At 33.4% G+C, this 19,925-nt stretch overlaps 3 protein-coding genes and 1 pseudogene across 6 annotated transcripts; 3 read left to right on the top strand and 1 right to left on the bottom strand.

Annotated features, from left to right (window-relative positions):
• The first annotated feature begins 214 nt into the window (after nt 1–214).
• Nucleotides 215–2,291, top strand: LOC112491816 (phenylacetaldehyde reductase-like; annotated as a pseudogene).
• Nucleotides 2,292–3,075: 784 nt separating this feature from the next.
• LOC125422238 (phenylacetaldehyde reductase) lies at nt 3,076–7,574 on the top strand. Of its 4 annotated transcripts, XM_060814050.1 has the most exons (8): nt 3,076–3,091; nt 3,861–4,090; nt 5,369–5,512; nt 5,883–6,052; nt 6,142–6,333; nt 6,519–6,681; nt 6,957–7,143; nt 7,299–7,574. In XM_060814050.1, exons 2-8 carry the CDS (start codon nt 4,066–4,068, stop codon nt 7,441–7,443), a joined length of 1,026 nt encoding a protein of 341 aa, XP_060670033.1. In that variant the 5' UTR covers nt 3,076–3,091; nt 3,861–4,065; the 3' UTR covers nt 7,444–7,574. The 4 variants fall into 4 exon arrangements, with proteins under 4 accessions (XP_060670033.1, XP_060670032.1, XP_060670035.1 ...); XM_060814049.1 differs by lacking the exon at nt 3,076–3,091 and having other exon boundaries at nt 3,796–4,090; XM_060814052.1 differs by lacking the exons at nt 3,076–3,091; nt 3,861–4,090 and adding an exon at nt 5,049–5,184.
• Nucleotides 7,575–12,147: 4,573 nt separating this feature from the next.
• LOC132800676 (phenylacetaldehyde reductase-like) lies at nt 12,148–13,058 on the top strand. Its single transcript, XM_060814893.1, has 3 exons — nt 12,148–12,243; nt 12,430–12,592; nt 12,868–13,058. Exons 1-3 carry the CDS (start codon nt 12,148–12,150, stop codon nt 13,056–13,058), a joined length of 450 nt encoding a protein of 149 aa, XP_060670876.1.
• Nucleotides 13,059–13,212: 154 nt separating this feature from the next.
• Nucleotides 13,213–19,723, bottom strand: LOC125422564 (probable LRR receptor-like serine/threonine-protein kinase At1g56130). Its single transcript, XM_060814048.1, is given in 22 exon segments — nt 13,213–13,494; nt 13,575–13,693; nt 14,026–14,196; nt 14,318–14,519; nt 14,640–14,860; nt 14,863–15,015; nt 15,098–15,165; nt 15,285–15,332; nt 15,452–15,520; nt 15,671–15,739; nt 15,844–15,918; nt 16,021–16,092; nt 16,198–16,269; nt 16,358–16,429; nt 16,542–16,613; nt 16,728–16,799; nt 17,004–17,075; nt 17,272–17,343; nt 17,464–17,535; nt 17,641–17,712; nt 18,493–18,670; nt 19,478–19,723. Coding segments are annotated over 22 exon segments (2,421 nt in total). The 5' UTR covers nt 19,602–19,723; the 3' UTR covers nt 13,213–13,218.
• Between the last annotated feature and the right edge of the window lie 202 nt (nt 19,724–19,925).

Raw genomic sequence — 19,925 nt, 5'->3', positions numbered from 1 at the left:
TGAACTAGATGGGTGGGGCACCATTTTTTGTCGAATGTAATTCTTGAATAAGTAAACACTGGCAACTCCCCTGCACGCTAACCGTTGGGGGATGCACCATCATTCGACTGCCATGTGGCAGAGTGTGGGTCCCATTCCACGTGGCATCATCTTTGACCACCATAGTATCTTGAATGAATATTTTTGCTGGTTTCCATTGCAACTCATAATCACTATGGCCCATTCCCTCATTCCCGCAAATCATCGTAAACTGCAAAGAAGAAGGCATAGAGCAAGAAGAGGAGCAAAGGATGAGTGGAGGACGAAAGGTTGTGTCTGTGTAGCAGGAGCTTCTGTGTTCATAGCTTCATGGCTGGTGAAGCTCTTATTACAATGTGGATATACTGTCAAAGCCTCTGTTCGGGACGCAAGTTAGTACTTTTATTCTTCCCCTTTTTCTAACCTGTTCAAACCTATATGGAATTGTTTTTTATGCTTCCAAATTCTAGGTTTTGATTGTTTCCTAATTTACTAGAAGAAGCAAAATAAAATTCGGGTCTTGCAGTTTGAAGTTAAACCCTTGTATCAAATATGATAAAACTTGTGGTTAATCTGGGGACCTATTTAAACAATTTGGGTGTTTCCTTTCAAAGCCCACTAGGAGTTCATCCATTTTAGATGGAATTAAGGATTAAATTGAGTTTGTGGAATTTTTGATATCTTAGTATAGTGTTACATATATGTTTCCCTTGGTTGTATGAATTCTCATTGGAACTTTGTTGATTTCTGTTTATATATGCCACAGATGATCCTAAGAAAACAGAACATTTGCTTTCTCTTGATGGAGCTAAAGAATGACTTCAATTGCTTAAAGCAAATTCACTAGAAGAAGAATCATTTCATTCTCTAATTGAAGGGTGTGAAGGTGTTTTCCATACAGCATCTCCCGTTATTATTTCACCTACTGTTCCACAGGTTAATAAAAATCCTTCAACATGCTTAAACTCCCAATAAAAAAAAAAAAAAAAAAATACATATATATATATATATATATTGAAAATTTGATATGGTTTACTTCACACATTTCAGGCTGAAGTAATTGACCCTGCAGTGAAGGGAACACGGAATGTTCGAAGATCTTGCATAAAATTTTCTTCTGTGAAGAGAGTGGTTGTAACATCTTCCATCGTATCACTTACAATCAATAGAAAACCTCTCACACCTGATGCGGTAGTTTGATGAAACATGGTTTTCAGACCCTCCTGTTTGTGAAACATTGAAGGTTGGTCAAGTTTCTTTATGCAATTTCCATGGAATGTCTTTCGTGATGCTTCTCTAAGCTACCTATTCTGCCAGTTATAGGTCAACTATGCTTTTGGTAGAAAGGATATATAGAATTCCAACCCTCTAAATCTATGTAAAAGTAAAACTGCAAAATGTTTTTTTGTTTAATATTTTTCTTCTCCAGAATTGGCATGCACTTTAAAAAACTTTAGCTGAGGATGCTACTTGGAAATTTGCAAAAGAAACGAGATTGATTTGGTCACCATACATCCGGGTTTTACTATTGGTCCTTTCTTACAATCAACTCTTAATGTGACAGCAGAGATCTTTCTGAATAATATAAACGGTATAGTTCAGGACCTAATCTTTTTAAATGCAGCATTTGACAGAAAGTTTAGAAGCCTTATTTGATGCAGCTAGCATATTAAAGTAGATACAATCTACTAACTAGTAGATTTAATATTCAGGAAGAATTTTGCCTAATTTAGGAATTATAATAAAAAGTTTAAATTTGCCCAAACTACTAACTAGAAGTTTTAGGAGTTAAACTTGCCTGTTTATACTGAAAAATGCTTTGTGCTTCAAACTGTTGAGCTTGTTTTGTAAATTTTGGCTGCAGGATCACAAATCTTAGAAAACGTGGTTTACAGGTTTGTTGATGTTAGAGATGTAGCATGTGCACATATTCAAGCTTTTGAAGTAGCTTCAGCTAGTGGAAGATATATTTTAGTAGGAAATGTTACGAACAATGTTGGGATTTCAAAGATTTTAGAAGAACTATACCCTGATTTGAGCCTTCCTGAAAGGTAAATTGCATTAATTTGCAAGTATTGAGAAAAACATGCTATTTGGTCTGACATAGAAAATGAAGTTTGCTGATGTATAAACACAAAATAAATGTTTATGTTTTTGCCATTTCTTTCAGATGGGAAAATGAAAAACCCCCTTTGCCAATCCATCGTGTATCCAATGATAAAGCAAAAGGTTTGGATATTGACTTCATTTCTTTGGAAGTGAGTTTCAGATAGACCTGGCAATTTGGATCATGACACGGCGACACGACTCGAAAACGACACGGAATAAATGGGTTTGGGTTTATTATAAATGGGTTCGGGTCATAATCGGGTCAACCCGTTTAACACGATTATTAATCGTGTCATTTTCGGGTTGACCTGTTTAACTCGAAATTGACCCGTTACGACCCATTTATTAAACGTGTCAGTTTCAACCCGACACGATTATATACCTATTACAACCCATTTAAATTTAATTTTAAATTAATATTTTATCACTAATATAATATTTAATAACTAAAAAATATTATAAATTAAAAATTTTATAAAAATAATTTTCTATTACTAATTTTTTAAAAACAAAAAATACATCTTTAATAAAACAAAAACATAAAAATAAAAAAAAATTAAAAAAATTAAAAAAATAAAAAAAAAATTTCGGGTTAATAGGTTAATTTTCGGGTTAACGGGTTAATAGGTTAGTTTTCGGGTTAATAGGTCAATTTCAGGTTAACGGGTTAATAGGTCAACACGACCCGTTAAAATAATCGTGTTAAACGGGTCGTGTCGTGTTGACCTGTTTATAAACAGGTCGGGTTAGTGTTTTAGGTACCTGACACGATTAATAAATGGGTCGTGTTCGGGTTAGGCATTTTTGACATGATTATTAAACGGGTTGACACGAACACGACCCACCAACCCGAATTGCCAGGTATAGTTTCAGAGACATTGTTGAATGCTTCAAGGAGACCGGTTTTCTCATCATGTAAATTATGCCATTGGCAGGGGATATGACATGGTGGATATAATTACAAGTAAAACATATATGTCCTTGTTTTCATCACTCCAATTATACCTGGCAATTCGTGTTGGTGGGTCGTGTTCGTGTCAACCCGTTTAATAATCGTGTCAAAAATATCTAACCCGAACACGACCCATTTATTAATCGTGTCAGGTACCTAAAACACTAACCCGATCTGTTTATAAACAGGTCAACACGACACGACCCGTTTAACACGATTATTTTAATGGGTCGTGTTGACCTATTAACCCGTTAATCTGAAATTGACCTATTAACCCGAAAACTAACCTATTAACCCGTTAACCCGAAAATTAACCTATTAATCCGAATTTTTTTTTTATTTTTATGTTTTTGTTTTATTAAAGATGTATTTTTTGTTTTTAAAAAATTAATAATAGAAAATTATTTTTATAAAATTTTTAATTTATAATATTTTTTAGTTATTAAATATTATATTAGTGATAAAATATTAATTTAAAATTAAATTTAAATGGGTTGTAATAGGTATATAATCGTGTCGGGTTGAAACTGACACGTTTAATAAATGGGTCGTAACGGGTCAATTTCGAGTTAAATAGGTCAACCCGAAAATGACACGATTAATAATCGTGTTAAACGGATTGACCCGATTATGACCCAAACCCATTTATAATAAACCCAAACCCATTTATTCCGTGTCGTTTTCGAATCGTGTCGCCGTGTCATGATCCAAATTGCCAGGTCTAACTCCAATCTTCTGTAACTTGTTAATGAAGCATAAAATCTTCCAAGAATCATTGCAGGAAAAAAGAAAAATTGTTACGAGTTTTCAGCCCTATGGAAGTGGTGGCTAAACCACAGGACTACAAGGTGGTGGCAACAATCTATTCTCAAACTTTGCTTTTTGTTAAGGCTGTCAAACATAGACACTGACTCTTAGTCAACTCATGAGGATCTCACAGCTGGGCTGGACTGCCTTCCAGTAGAGTGTCGGTCCCACACGTCCACATGACAGTGCATGGGTGGAATTTTTGTATGTGTATTGTTTTTTTTATTTTATTTATTTATTTTTTTGTTATTTGATTGATGATTAATGAAAAACCTTCCTAGGAAGACTTTGAAGGCAGTTGGACAATGCAACTCATATAATTAGAGGCATGTGTTGATGAAAATTGTGTTAGTTTGATATAGCATATATAGTTGAATCCACTTCCTATCAGCATAAGTTTTTGAAATTTGCAATCAAATGAGCACCAAATATATATTCTCTCTAAAATATTGATGTCCAAGAAAACTTCATGGTCAAAAAATTTCAACCAAAAGCAGAAGGTTAGTTGAATGTACAGTCAAAACTAATAGTCTCCTTACTAGCTAGAAACCTCTTGATAATCCTTAAGTGAGCTCTTACTCTGGCAATGAGGAAATTTTGGATTTGTGGATGAAACTGTAAAAAATAAAAATTAAAAAATTAAAAAAAAAAAACCAATAAATAAATTAAAAAAAAAAAATCATGTATGAGACAGAGAAGAACAACAAGACCAGTGCGTACTAAGACTAAGGGGCATTACGATCCTTCATATTTTTTTATCTTTTCTTTTAGTTTGTAGAAATTATGATATTATGTAGAAAATCCATTTTCTGAAAGAATAATAATATATTTATAGATGAAAAAACCAAAAACGGAGGTATTCGAAGTACCTCTTTTTGGTTGCAGTGTCGTTATTTTTGTTGCTGTTGTTTGTTTTTGCCCCACCTGCTCTCTTGAACGTGTGATTGGTCAAATCCCACCCACTTGATCTACAATCTTTCCTCAAACATTAAATTTTTAAAATATAAATAATAAGCAAATGTTGACTCTCCTACGCGCTAACCATTGGAATGCACCATCCATGGACTGCCATGTGGCACAATTCGAGGTCCCACATTTGCACGTGGCAGTGCACTTATTATTATCAATGAGCACAAATTCCATAGTATCTTCAATGAATAATCCAAGCAAAAACGTGACGATCAGAAAAGCTAAACAAATGATGCTCTCCCTACTAGCAACTACACAACCAGAGAGATAAAGACAGAAAATGCTTACGGTCTTTGCAGATGGTCAGCAAAGGCCAAACCATTAGGAGGGTTTTCTGTCTCGTTCTTTAATATAATAGTTTATGGACTAGTTTATTTATACATAGTCCAGCATTATTTTTTATATTTTTTTTTCCCCATTCATTATCATTTTTTTAATATTTTCTGGGTTTCCAATGCTACTCATAGTCCCTATAATCCCTTCCCTCATTCCTGCACAAAAACTGCAAAGCAGGTATAGAGCTAGGAGAGAGGCAAAGGATGAGTGGAGGAGGGAAGGTGGTGTGTGTAACAGGAGCTTCTGGGTTCATAGCTTCATGGCTGGTGAAACTCTTATTACAACGTGGATATACTGTCAAAGCCTCTGTTCGGGACCCAAGTGAGTACTTTTATTCTTCCCCTTTTTCTAACTCGTTCAAACTTATATGGAATAGTTTTTTACACTTCCAAATTCTGGGTTTTGATTGTTTCCTAATTTACTAGAAGAAATAAAAATAAAATTTGGGTCTTGGAGTTTGAAGTTAAACCCTTGTATCGAATATGATAAAACTTGTGGTTAATCGGGGACCTGTTTAAACAACTTGGGTGTTTCCTTTCAAAACCCACTAGGAGTTCATCCATTTTAGATGGAATTAAGGATTAAATTGAGTGAGTTTGTGGAATTTTCGATATCTTAGTATAGTGTTACATATATGTTTCCCTTGGTTGTATGAATTCTCAGTGGAACTTTGTTGTTATATATGCCACAGATGATCCAAAGAAAACAGAACACTTGCTTTCTCTTGATGGAGCTAAAGAAAGACTTCACTTGCTTAAAGCAAATTTACTAGAAGAAGGATCATTTGATTCTCTAGTTGAAGGGTGTGAAGGTGTTTTCCATACGGCATCTCCCGTTATTATTTCACCTAGTGATCCTGAGGTTAAGGAAAATTCCTTCAATATGCATATAATCCCTATATATATATATATATATTGAAAATTTGATATGATTCACTTCACACATTTCAGGCTGAAGTAATTGACCCTGCAGTGAAGGGAACACTGAATGTTCTAAGATCGTGTGTAAAATTTCCTTCTGTGAAGAGAGTAGTTGTAACATCTTCCGTGGTTTCACTTACAATCAATGGGAAACCTCTCACACCTGATGTGGTAGTTGATGAGACATGGTTTTCAGATCCTGCTGTTTGTGAGGAGTTGAAGGTGGGTCGAGTTTCTGTATGTAATTTCTATGGAACATATTGCGTAATGCTTCTCCAAGCTACCTCTTGTGGCGGTTATAGTTCAACTATGCTTTTAGTAGAAACAACATATAGAATTTCAGCCCTCTAATCATATGTAAATGTAAAACTACTAAACGTTTGTTTGTTTATATTTTTCTTGTCCAGAATTGGTATGCACTTTCAAAAACTTTAGCTGAGGATGTTGCTTGGAAGTTTGCAAAAGAAAACAAGATTGACGTGGTCACCATGCATCCAGGGTTTACTATTGGTCCTTTCTTACAGTCAACTCTTAACGTGGCAGCAGAGATTGTTCTGAATCATATAAATGGTACAGTCTAGGACCTCATATTTTTTAAATACAGCATTTGACAGAAAGTTTAGAAACTTTATTTGATGCAGCTAGCATGTTAGAGGTAGATACAACCTAGTAACTAGTAGATTTTGATATTCAGGAAGAGTTTTGCCTAAACTAGGAATTATAATAAGAAGTTAAATTTGCCCAAACTACTAACTAGAAGTCTTAGAAGTTAAACTTTCCCGTTTCTACTGAAAAATACCTTGTGGTTCAAACTCTTGAGCTTGTTTTGTAAATTTTGCCTGCAGGATCACAAACCTTAGCGAACATGGTTTATAGGTTTGTTGATGTTAGAGATGTAGCATATGCACATATTCAAGCATTTGAAGTAGCTTCAGCAAGTGGAAGATATATTTTAGTAGGAACTGTTATGAACAATGTTGGGACTTCAAAGATTTTAGAAGAACTATACCCTGATTTGAGCCTTCCTGAAAGGTAAATTTTCATTAATTTGCAAGTGTTTAGAAACACATGCTATTTGGTGCCTTTTGCAAAAGTAAGATTTCAATGCTTTTAGAAAAAAATGAATTTTGCTGATATATAATATAAAACACGAAGGAAAATGTTTATGTTTTTGCCATTTCTTGCAGATGGGAAAAGGAAAAACCTCCTTTGCCAATCTATCATGTATCCAATGAGAAAGCAAAAGGTTTGGGCATTGACTTCATTTCGTTGGAAGTGAGTCTCAGAGACAGTGTTGAATGCTTCAAGGAGAAGGGTTTTCTAATCATGTAAATTATGCAATTGGCAGGGGATATGATATGGTGGATTTAATTACAAATAAAACATATATATCCTTGTTTTCATCATCCTAATATTTCTGTGGGTCTGTAACTTGTTAATAAAACATCTTCATTTGGGCCAAATCTTCCAACAATCATTGAAGGAAAATAAAAATTGCTACAAGTTTTCTGACCCCACTACAAGGTGGTGGGTACAACCTTTTCTCAAACTTTGTTTTATAAGGCTGTCAAACATAGACACTGGATCTTAGTCTACTCACTGTTGGGCTGGGACCACCTGTGTGGACTGCCATGTGGTAGAGTGTTGGTCCCACACTGCCACATGGCAGTGCATGGGTGGGGTTTTTGTATCGTATTTATTTATTCATTTTTATTAGTGATTAATGAAAAACCTTCCTAGAAAGACTATGAAGGCAGTTGGACAATGCAACTCGTATAATCAGGGGCATGTGTTGATAATAAATTTTGTTGGTTTATACATGGTTGGATCCACTTTCCTATCAGCTTAGGCTTTTGGAATCTGCAATCAAATGAGCACCAAATATATATGTGCTATGTTCAAGAACACTTCATGATCAGGAAATTTCTACCAAAAAAAAAACAAGTATGCAAAAAAGATTAATAGCAGAACGTTAATTGAATGTACAATCAAAACTAATACTCTCACTGCTAGGTAGAAACCTTTTGATGGTCCTCAGGTGGGCTCCTTATATTATAAGATTTCTCTTCCACGTATCCGTTGTTTGGTGGTTGTATTCTTGCAGATTTGGTTGGAAAATGCCAAATCATAAGGAGGGTTTCAATCTCTATACCTCTCTTTATTTATTTATTTATTTTTCCTGAAAGAGCGTGTTTTTGCCCAAGCTTGAACCGAGTATCAAAGAGAGCTTCTGCAAGTTACTTCACCACAAGGCTAGAAGTTATCAGGGAAGCCCTGTTTTGCAATTCAATTGGAAATTTTCCTTAACAAAGAAATGTTTGTCTCTCTTTGATCTATTTTTTAATTGAATAAAAAACCAAAGGTCTTTTGAAATACCTAACCTTTTAACAATTAGCCTCAGGTTCGGTATTGCAAGCCCAGACTTGAACCTAAGACACAAAATATCCTTTTTAGGTTCATTGACCACAAGGCTGCAAACTATGCCTTTAACACTCTACTTTTTATACGTTAGTAATTCCATCCTCATCGTTAATGCATAGCAAAAATTTCCATCTTCTTTCTTGCTAGTGAAAGTGTAATGATCTTATTGAAAAAAAAAATTATATATAAATATATAATATACGTCAATATTTTTCTTGTGATAAAACCAAAAACAGAGGTATTTTGAAATACCTCATCATGGGAAGAAAGAAACGTACGCGTGTATATATATATATATATTTTGTGCCAATACTTGAACCTGAGATCAGGAGGACCCTCGCAGGTACACTGACCACCAGGCTACAAGGTTTTGGCAATCTTAAACTTGCAATTTTCACTTTTCTAAGAACTTATCTTCTTATCAACCCTTCCCACAGGCATAATTTTTGAAATGTGCAGAGAGCTTGAACTATACCAAAATATAAAAATAAAAAACATATCTATAAACTTTGTTCTCTCTTTGACCTTTCACTAGTTGAACCAAAAAACAGAGGTATTTTGATATACCTCATATTTTGTGAGGGTAAATAACAGCATCTCCAAATTGCATGCCCACAATTGAACCTAGGACCAAATAGGCCTCTTTGAGGTCACCTTACCACCAGGCTACAAGATCACAGGCAAACCTCATCTTGCAATTTTTTGAGCCTCTAAATCTAACAGAGATGGAATCATCGGTTTTCAATACAAACTTAGTATAATAAATTAGAAGAAAATAAAAGATTTGCATAAATTCCAAAGTAAACTCTGCATATTATACATGCATGCTTGCCCATACACCTTGAACTCAGGATCAAGGAGACCCGTTACTTAATCACAATGCTACAAGAGTACAGGCAAACCTTATTTTGCAATTTTTTTATTTTTATTTTTCTTATTTATCAAACTAGTTTTCATGATCTCATCCGCACCAATATTACCTACTTTCCTTAGAAAAAGTTGTTTCTCTTCAACCGTTTTTTTTTTTTTTTTTTTGAATAGGAAATTTTCCCTTTAAAAAAAAAAAGTAAAAAAGTTTATTTCTCTTTGACTATTATTTAAGTTTTCTTTTTTTCTTCTTCCCTTTTTTTTTTTTGTTTTTTTTTTTTTTTTTTTTGGGGGGGGTGAAATTGACCTATTTTTAAATTGAATAAAAAAACAGAGGTATTTTAAAATACCTCATTGATGGGAAACAGCAGGTTCCGATTGAAAATAAATAAACAAATAAATATATGGTGCCAACACTCGAACCTGGGATCAAAACACCTTTACAAGTAACTTGACCACAACGGTACATGATGTTGCAGAGTTATACCTTCTAGGTTTATATTTTTCTAATTGGTCATCTTCTTATTAACCACATTTTGAAATACCTCATAGTCTGCAATTGTTGTTCATTTCTCTTTCATTTCCCTAAGACAAGCTCTTATACTTCCATGTCCCATAATTGAACCTAGGACCAAGAAGACCTTGTTTTGGAGGTCACTTGACCACCAGGCTACAAGATTATTGGCAGAACTCAGCTTGCAATTTTTCCAATTTATTAAAGATCAACCATATCATCAATAATTTTTATTTTTCTGTATGTTTAAATTTGAGACCTTCCAAATCAAACATATTTATATTCGGTAGAGATGAAATTATCAGTATTAAATATCAATTTATTATAGTAATTGGAAGAAAATAAAAAATAAAAATACTACAAATTTTAAATTAAAATCTACTTTTATCAATATTCTTCAAGATTGAAAATACTATAAAATTTTTTATATTAATGTGATGATCTATTCATAATTAACTTATTGCATTAATTGTAAGGGGACATACATGCATATTGAAATCATTAATCTTTGCATGATATGACTTTCATTTCACCGTGAGTTCAAAATCACAAGATTACAGTGGAAGTTCAGTGAACATGAAAAATACTACTGCTTTAACTTGAGATCATCCCTTTATTTTTCCTTTTATTTTCTTCTCTTTTTTTTTTTTTTTTTTTTTTTTTTTTTTTTTTAGAGGAGAGGGGGGTGCAAAAAGGATCAAAACTTTCCTAAGGTACTTTCCCAATGTGCTCAGATTTCTCAGGCCAAAAATATTTTTCTTTTCTACCAATCACTGTTCTAACTGGTTCTTCCCATTCTCACACATTATCACCATGGATATATTCTTCTTTCTCACTTAATAATAGATACTTTTGAAGCCAAATTTTAAAAAGTTATTGGTGATGAGAGCTTTATTGGTAAGTGGTTTCATTTGAGGGTGTGTTAGGTTGGGATTTGCAGCAGGAATTCTAGTTCCAGTTTTTTATTTTTGAAATGAGAAAATCTTGGAGTATTTCCGTGTTTCTTAATTTGTTACATTACAGGTTAAATATGTGTAATTGTTGTAGAAATTAAATTTTTATTATTAAGTTGAAAATCCATGTTGTAAATGAATAATAGAATTTTAGAGAAAAAAACAAAAAGGGAGGTACTTTAAAGTACCTCAATTTTTTTTCTATTCTTTTTGTTTTGCCTGCCTCTTCTCGAACCTGTAATATTGTGTACACGACTCACCCACTTGACCACAGGACTAGAAGGTTGGGCAGTATTGCCTATGAAAAATAAGCTTTAAGTCATATAATATACTGACCCACTAAGCACCTGCAGGCTGACCTTTGGGATGCACCATCTTTAGACAAAATGCAGGTCCCACACATCCACATGGCATTGCCTTTTGGTAATTTTGTATCGTCATTTTTTAATTATATCAATAACCCCAAATTCCATTATCTCTCTCTTCAATGGAACTTACAGAATAATCCAAGTAAACTTGATGGAGAGAAAGACTTCAATACATCAAATGTATATACACTTCCTCTTACATAAGGTGTGGGGGACCCACTATGTTGAAGTTTTTTTTCAACTTGATGATCAAAAATTGACGCTCTTCCTGTTAGACAACCTGAAAGATAAAGACAGAAAATGCCCCCAAAAAAAAAAAAAAAATGTGCTTTTAGTCTGGCAGATAGTCAGCAAATATCAAACCATTAGATGGGTTTTTGTCTCTTTTTTTAAACAATTATATCAAACACATTATTAGTAAATGAAACATGTTCATCCGGTCAAATTTTCCATGTGACCTCAAGAGTTCTACATGTTAAAAAACCAAGAAAAAAGGGATCTAGCTTTTTCAAGTTACTTGACCACAAGGCTACAAGATATCAAGCAAGAACTTTCTTGCAATTCTTATCTATTGTAATATTCCTTTGAAACGAAAAAACAAAATGACTCTACCCAATGTTTGGGTTTGGTTTGTGACCCACTGGACTATATCCTCATTCTAATCTATGAATTTCCATCTGTCTTTTCTTTTAATTTTTAGTAATTGAATAAAAAAACGGAGGTGTTTTGAAATACCTCATAATTTGAAAGGGTTTAGGAAAAGACCCTTTCAGGGAAATTCCATTTGCATGCCCCTTGCACTTGAACCCAGGATCAAGAAGGCTATAGTTCACTTAATCACAAGGGAACATTGAATGTTCTAAGATCATGTGTAAAATTTCCTTCTGTGAAGAGAGTAGTTGTAACATCTTCCATGGTTTCACTTACAATCAATGGGAAACCTCTCATAACCGATGTGGTAGTTGATGAGACATGGTTTTCAAATCTTGCTGTTTGTGAGGAGTTGAAGGTGGGTTGAGTTTCTGTATGTAATTTCTATGGGACGTATTGCTTAACGCTTCTCTAAGCCACCTCTTGTGGTGGTTATAGTTCAACTATGCTTTTAGTAGAAATAATATATAGAATTTCAACCATCTAATCATATATAAAAGTAAAACTACTAAATGTTTTTTTGTCATATATTTTTCTTGTCCAGAATTGGTATGCATTTTCAAAATCTTTAGCTGAGGATGCTACATGGAAGTTTGCAAAAGAAAACATGATTGACGTGGTCACCATACATCCAGAGTTTACTATTGGTACTTTCTTACAGGCAACTCTTAATGTGCCAGCAGAGATTGTTCTGAATCATATAAATGGTACAGTTTAGTACCTCGTATTTTCTAAATTCAGCATTTGACAGAAAGTTTAGAAGCTTTATTTGTCGCAGCTAGCATGTTAAAGATAGATACAACCTAGTAACTAGTAGATTTTGATATTCAGGAAGAATTTTGCCTAAACTAGGAATTATAATAATAAGTTAAATTTGCCCAAACTACTAACTAGAAGTCTTAGAAGTTAAACTTTCCTGTTTCTACTGAAAAATACCTTGTGATTCAAACTGTTGAGCTTGTTTTGTAAATTTTGCCTGCAGGATCACAAACCTTAGCCAACATGGTTTATAGGTTTGTTGATGTTAGAGATGTAGCATATGCACATATTCAAGCATTTGAAGTAGCTTCAGCTAGTGGACCATATATTTTAGTAGGAACTGTTATGAACAATGTTGGGACTTCAAAGATTTTAGAAGAACTATACCCTGATTTTAGCCTTCCTGAAAGGTAAATTTTCATTAATTTGCAAGGTTTAGAAAAACATGCTATTTGGTGCCTTTTGCAAAAGTAAGATTTCAATGCTTTTATTAGTATGTAAGGGGAAAAGAATGAAGTTCGCTCATATATAATATAAAACACGAAGGAAAATATTTATGTTTCTGCCATTTCTTTCAGATGAAAAACCTTCTTTGCCAATCTATCATGTATCCAATAAGAAAGCAAAAGGTTTGGGTATTGACTTCGTTTCTTTGGAAGTGAGTCTCAGAGACACTGTTATAAACGAGCATTCTTTTTTGTCCTTCGTAGCAGCATCCATACAATTTGACCAGATTCCGGTGTTGGACTGCTGAGATTGTGGCAATTTCATTCACAAACTGGCTCTTTCCTTGGTGGGATGTTAGGGATAATTGCTTAACAGCAATTGCCCTGCCATCAACAAGTGTTCCCTGTTGAATAAATTGTTAATACAAAAAGTAGGAAAATTGAAGTAGCATCAATATAAATCTTGATTAAAGTAAAGGCATACCTTGTAAACAGGCCCAAATCCTCCCTCTCCCAATTTATTAGTAGAATTGAAGTCATTTGTAGCTATCTTTAGCTCTTCATAGCTGAAAGTGAATGGCTTAACATCCATCCCTAAGAGCTCTGCACCAGATCAAACATAACTACCATCAACATCACCTTATACATGTTTGTCTACTAGTCATTTTGTTTTTGTTTTTTAATTTTTATTTTGCTTTGTTTTTTCTTTTCCTTTTCTTCTTCTGAGTGTCAACAAATTTACTTTCCTACATAATCTAGTAATTTATGCACAACTTTCTAGGGACTAAACTCTTAACACAATATATAGCATAAAATGGATATACCTTATGGAATCCAATTTAACCCAAAAACTAGACTTTTAGGCATTGATCCAGCAGGATTTTCTAGTTCAAGAACCACAACCAACAAACTACAGGACAGAAGAAATGGCTAACCTTCATCGTCATTGGTGCGAGACCTCTTTATTCTTTGAACAATACAGAAAGCAGCCAAAACAGCCAGAAAGCTAAAACCACCAACACCAACAGCAATCCCCACAATCATACCAGTGTTGTTCTTTGAATTCTTACTGGTTGGAGGTTTGTTACTGACAGTAGGAGTGAATTCTGTATCAGAAAGTCAGTAGTCAGTCATATGGTGCAAGCATGGCAGAAGAATCAGTACATAAGAAAAATATATATATATATTTGATTGAATCTAGTAAAATGGTTTAGTACTCTATATTACCTGGTTTAGCACTGATGGCTGAGATAGAAGGTCCATAGGTACCCTGAAGAGGTATACAGCAAGTACCTTTTCCAGCCCAAAAAAGATGAACTTCAAGATAGTTTTCTGATACAGCCCGAGCCGTAAATTCCTTATTCACAGCTCGGGTTGATATTCCACCTGCCTCTTTTTTTATATCGAAATCTTTTAATACAAGTTTTCCCTGCCATATACATAGCCAAACAAATGAGGCTCTCATGATTAAGTTCCATTTTGGACTATGATTTGATTGAAAAAAACATAGATTTCAAAGGAAACAAAACTAGTTTTGTAAGGCACAAACCTGTATATAAACATCGAATATACGCTTTCCAAGACTTTTCCAAGTTTGAGCATCTTCGAAAGCTACATCTGCAAACTGGAGGGTGACAGTGTAGTTACCATTCTCAAGCCCCAAACCATAGTATCTTAATGATGAAGCAGAGAGCCTTGCTGTCTGGTATACTTCGGAGTCTAAAGTATTTGTGAATTGAGAAGATGAATGAGTTATATATTGAGGATTTTGTTCCCTGTGAAAAACCCAACATTGCTAACTCCCCATGATTCTGTATCGCTAACATAGTATGTTGCTGGACCAAGAGTCTCATTGTCCCTCTCCAACACTATTCCACTAGAAGAAGTAATTTGAGGACCTCCACACTTGATCCCAAACTGGGAATCTGCAGCACCAGAATACATGAGTTAAGAGCCTATCCACCATGCATACATATGTATTTTTATATTGCTTTTAACTCCACTTACAGGTCCCACGGCCCCGATTGCATGGAAAGTCCTTTTGAAGGCAGTTCAACCCAGAAGGAAGACTAGAACTGAAAGCGAAAGAGAATCATAGCACTTGGTTGAGAACATTCGAGTGCTTCATGAAGAAGCAGAGAAAGAAAGATGGTCAAGAGGTTAGAGGCCAATCATAGAATGTTGAAAGACTTACTTGTTGTTTGAAGTTTGATCAATTGTGAGGTTGTTGCCAACAAGGTTACTGCATATTTCCCACAAAAGAAATCTCACTCTCAAATTAGAATTTCTTGTAACTGGAAGGCAATGGAATTTAACAAAAGAAAAGAGGGCTAAATGTTTCATGAAATTCTGATGACTTACAGCTGTAAATTTGTTTGATTATTTGCCCAAGAAGGAATGGTTCCCACTAAATTATTGTATGACAAATCTCTGCAAGGAAATGAAAAGAAACAACATTAGCGTCCTTAGTAAGACAAACCCAAGGAATATGGAATTTGACTGTCTTCACCAAAAATATACATTGAAAATTCCTTCTTTATGTATTATAAACATGGAATATGTTATATGAGAAATACTTACATATTGACCAGAGATGAAGATCTTTTTTGTCCAGGAATGGTACCATTTAACTGATTGTTCCCAAGAAACCTGATTTTGGAAACAGAAAAACAACATGCACTTTTCAGTTTAAGGACTGAATCCCAGTTGGAATGTATATATATAACTGAATATCAAAGAGACATGAACATTACAGATAAGAGAGTAAAGTCAAATTATTGAAAAGAGAGTCTGGAATCTGCCCTCTTATGTTGTTGAAGCTCAAATCCCTGTAAGCATAAACAAAAAATATAAGATTCAAGGAAGGTCAAAAGATAGAAAGTAAAACACAAAATAAAATATTACACTACATTTACATAGTCCAAACTTACAACTGCGTCAACTGTTTGTATTCTGCAATATTGGATGGAAATGTGTCAGAAATGTTGTTGTTCCTCAGTACCCTGCAGGATGCACAAACAAGAATTTATATTACACATTTCAATCAAAATAAGACAAACTAAGCACTAGAAAGTACTTAATTTTAAGCAAGAAACCATGAAACTTACAAGACACTAAGATTCTTCATATCGTTGATAAATTCAAGAGAAGAGCTCCCATTAGCTAATTCACTTATACGCCTATAAATATATAACAAAAATTATTATTTTCTATACAAATCCGTGCATATTAAAAAAAAAATCCTCACTAATAGATGTAGATACTCACAACTCTAACATAGAATTCAGATTGGAAAATGAAGCTGGTATAGGACCTTCAAAAGAGTTTCCTTGAAGCCTCCTACAGAAACATAGATTAAGGAACTAATTATTAGTCCTCCTATTGAGAAAGCAATTAGAGTCGGTTAGTAGTGTTTCATATTCAGAATAAATGTTTATTCAAGTTGTCTTACAAGGTCTGAAGCTTCGTCCAATTTCCTATGAACTCGGGTATCTGACCAGTGAATGCATTGTCTGATGCCCACCTGCAACAAATCACAGAAAGTATTTCCTTAAGAAAGATTATCCAAACAAATTTTCCTATGTATGACTACTTGGGGGGGGAGGCAAGGGAAGCAACATGGTCATAAAGTTCTTACACTGTAACCAAGTTTTGTAGATTAGCAAATGTTGAAGGAATCTCACCACTAATACCAGAACTGTCAATGTAACTGTCAAAATAAACAACTTTCATGAATCTGCTGCATTTCAATATCTATTTCTCCACACTTTCTTTATATATCCATCAGATTGTGAATTTGAAAGGTATTTTCAAACCATTTCCATTTTTTTTTTTTTTTTCACTATACTTAGAACTCTAAATTCATCTTAGAAAAGACATTAATTATTTGAAACCGCAAATCAGAAGAACTTACAGTTGTTGTAATTTGGATAGATTCCCTAGCTCAGGTGGTAGAGGACCAGAGAAATTGTTTCCCCCAAAAGCCCTATTACATTAACAATAGCCAACAGATAAATATTCAAGCAAAGTATATATATATATATATATAACCCAACAAATGGGTATAGTTTCTAGATTTCTACTAAACTCTATTTGGTAGAAACAACCCGTAGAACAAAAAAGTACACCTTTATATACACACACACACACACACAACGAGGTTAAGGATGAGAGTAACTTACAAAGATAATAGTTCAGTAAGTTGTCCTAGTTCCTTTGGAACCTCCCCTGAAAATGCATTGATACCAAGGCTCCTAATAGTGGCCACAAAAAAAAAAAAAAAAAAAAAAAGAAGAAGTGTGGATTCAATAATAGATTATTTATGTTATTTGTAATTTCTGAGTTTCAAATGAAAAATTTTATTTGGGTCTTACAGCCATTGCATGCGAGTAAGATTCCCAATGGATGGAGACAGAGGACCTGTCAAGTAATTTTGTGCTAAATTTCTGCAATAAGTAGATCATGTTGAAAAAATATTAGACACTAATTATTGTGTTAGCCTGTGAAAAGAAGAATTAAATTAAATAACAATGTTTTAAAAGAAAATGTACAGATTCATGAGGTAAGTCAGAGTCCATAGCTCTTCTGGAATTGGACCAACAACATCTATTGCATAAACTCTCCTGCAAACAATTTATTTCAAATTAAACAAGCAATCAAATTATTATTTTTTCTTTTTTAGGTAATTTTTTTTTTATGATGATATGATCTCGAAAACGGAATAATTTTGTTAAGTTAATTTTCTTTTTCTTTTCCTTTTTTAACTTAGATCCAATCTAATTCAGTATTATCTAATCAAAGTAGAATATCATACCAAATACAATTAAAAGCTGAGGATGGTTTTTGATAAATTTTTGGGGAGAGACCTTGCAACCAAAGATTTATAACTCATAGGTCCCCACAGGTAAGAATAGAAAGGGGATGTTCTTTTATGTCAATTATCTATTTTATCCTTGCTTTTTAATTTTTGACTTTTTTTTTTAATGCACAGAAAATAAATTAAAAGGGACAGATCAGTAACCATTGTGTATTTATATATGAAAGTTGCACATATTACTAAAAAAAAAAAAAATATATATATATATATATATATATGAAGGTTGCGTACAAAATCCACTCTTTAGCGTATAGCGTAAGAAAACAACTTATCCCCAAGTAACTTCCTTAATTTGGACTTTGACGTATTGAATATGACTTAAATAAGCATGCAAAATTCAACTTGTCCAACAATCTTTTTTTTTCATTTTTTTGAAAATAAATACATATATATTGTAAAATAAAGTCAATTAAAATTTTAATTCAATTTTGTTAGAAAAAAAAAATTGTTTAATTTTCAATCATATCCATTTTTTGAAGTCAGAAGAATTTGAATAAATATTAAAAGAGTAATAGCTTTGGCTCACAATTGGGTAACATGGCAAACGGTGCTACTATTGAAAGAGCAGTCACATTTGATGAAGGGGTCGTAATTGTCAACTGGTGTGGAATCTATGGCCGTTCCACTGCATGGCTCCCCACTTATGTTCCAGTGCTCCTCTGCCTTCAGATTCCATTGTTCAAATATCGCATTTAAAGCTCTCACTGCTCATGGTGCATGCATCAAATCAAACATATATACACATTCACGTATAATAGTCTATATATATATATATATATAATTTTAATATGGTAAGGAGTTATAAAGAGAGATTATGAATGATAGTTATTTACATATCATAAAAATTATATGGATTTAATAACTATAAATATCGTTTTTCACAATTTCTCTCTATAATGTATATTATTTCTGTATATATAAAGTTTTAATTTATTAAAAATATAATTTTCATTTTGTGTTGAGCACTTTAGTAGCGTAGCGAATATTAAAAATTATTGTTTATCCAAATAAGGTTTTATTATTATTTCATTAAATGATATATTCAACATTCGGTACATCAAGAACATTCTAATCTTGTGTTGTAAACAAAATCTTATGTTGTAAACAATGTCCTCAATATAGCAACTCTGATACATATATATATTTATATGTATATATAAACATAAACCTAACAAAATCAAATATAATAAGCAGGAAATAAAATAATATGTATATACTTAAGTACAGCTATTCGGCTCCAGCGTTCCACAAGAGAAAATGAGAAGGAGCTTTTGCTCCACAAAGTAACATTAATTTGAAGATGAAGATGTACCATCATATTAAAGAGGTTAAAAATGATCTTGCATAGCTAGCATTAATGTTCTTCGGGTAGTGATTTTCTGTCTACATTAAAAAGCTATAGCACTACTCTTAATATATATGCATTTAACGAGCTTCTACACAAACACACAATGAGAAAGCAAAAGATGAGAGAGAGAGAGAGAGAGAGAGAGAGAGAGAGAGAGAGAGACCTTCAGAAGGATCTGTAGTGGCTTGTTGAGTTTCATTCTGAGCAATGGTTAAAGAAGCAAGAAGGCCAATTATGCAGACAGCATACAAATTAGCAAAGAGAAAACCCCATTCGGGTCCTGACATGAATTTTGGTCTTTAATTTCTCTACCACGCCGACTTAAATTTAATGGAGCTAATCCTGCGTATAGTCTATGAAATCACAGAGCTATTGAAAGATAAAGAAAAGAGAGAATAAAGGATTAATAATTTGCAGAGCCACAAGGACGAAAAACCAACTTCTAGGTTATATATATATATATATGAAATATTGACAATGACAACCAAGTTGAATAGAACTATTTAATTATATACTATATAATAGTAAAAAATTGAAAGCCTCCCATTTAGGCATTAACTAATATAATTCAATTAAGACGCATTACAAGTTGATGTCTCCGTACCAATCTG

This window comes from Ziziphus jujuba, chromosome 2 (assembly GCF_031755915.1).
Source record: "Ziziphus jujuba cultivar Dongzao chromosome 2, ASM3175591v1".
Lineage (NCBI taxonomy): Eukaryota > Viridiplantae > Streptophyta > Magnoliopsida > Rosales > Rhamnaceae > Ziziphus > Ziziphus jujuba.
The sequence above is the reverse complement of the archived record's forward strand: the minus strand, read 5'-3'. Positions and strand labels throughout refer to the sequence as shown.

Coding starts and splice junctions, on each gene's coding strand:
- LOC125422238 (XM_060814050.1), top strand. CDS start 4,066: ATGACAGTGCATGGGTGGAATTTTT. Junction 5,513..5,882: donor AGCCTCTGTTCGGGACCCAA/GTGAGTACTTTT, acceptor TATATGCCACAG/ATGATCCAAAGAAAACAGAA. Junction 6,334..6,518: donor CTGTTTGTGAGGAGTTGAAG/GTGGGTCGAGTT, acceptor TTTCTTGTCCAG/AATTGGTATGCACTTTCAAA.
- LOC132800676 (XM_060814893.1), top strand. CDS start 12,148: ATGGTTTCACTTACAATCAATGGGAAACCTCTCATAACCGATGTGGTA. Junction 12,244..12,429: donor CTGTTTGTGAGGAGTTGAAG/GTGGGTTGAGTT, acceptor TTTCTTGTCCAG/AATTGGTATGCATTTTCAAA. Junction 12,593..12,867: donor TGTTCTGAATCATATAAATG/GTACAGTTTAGT, acceptor TTTTGCCTGCAG/GATCACAAACCTTAGCCAAC.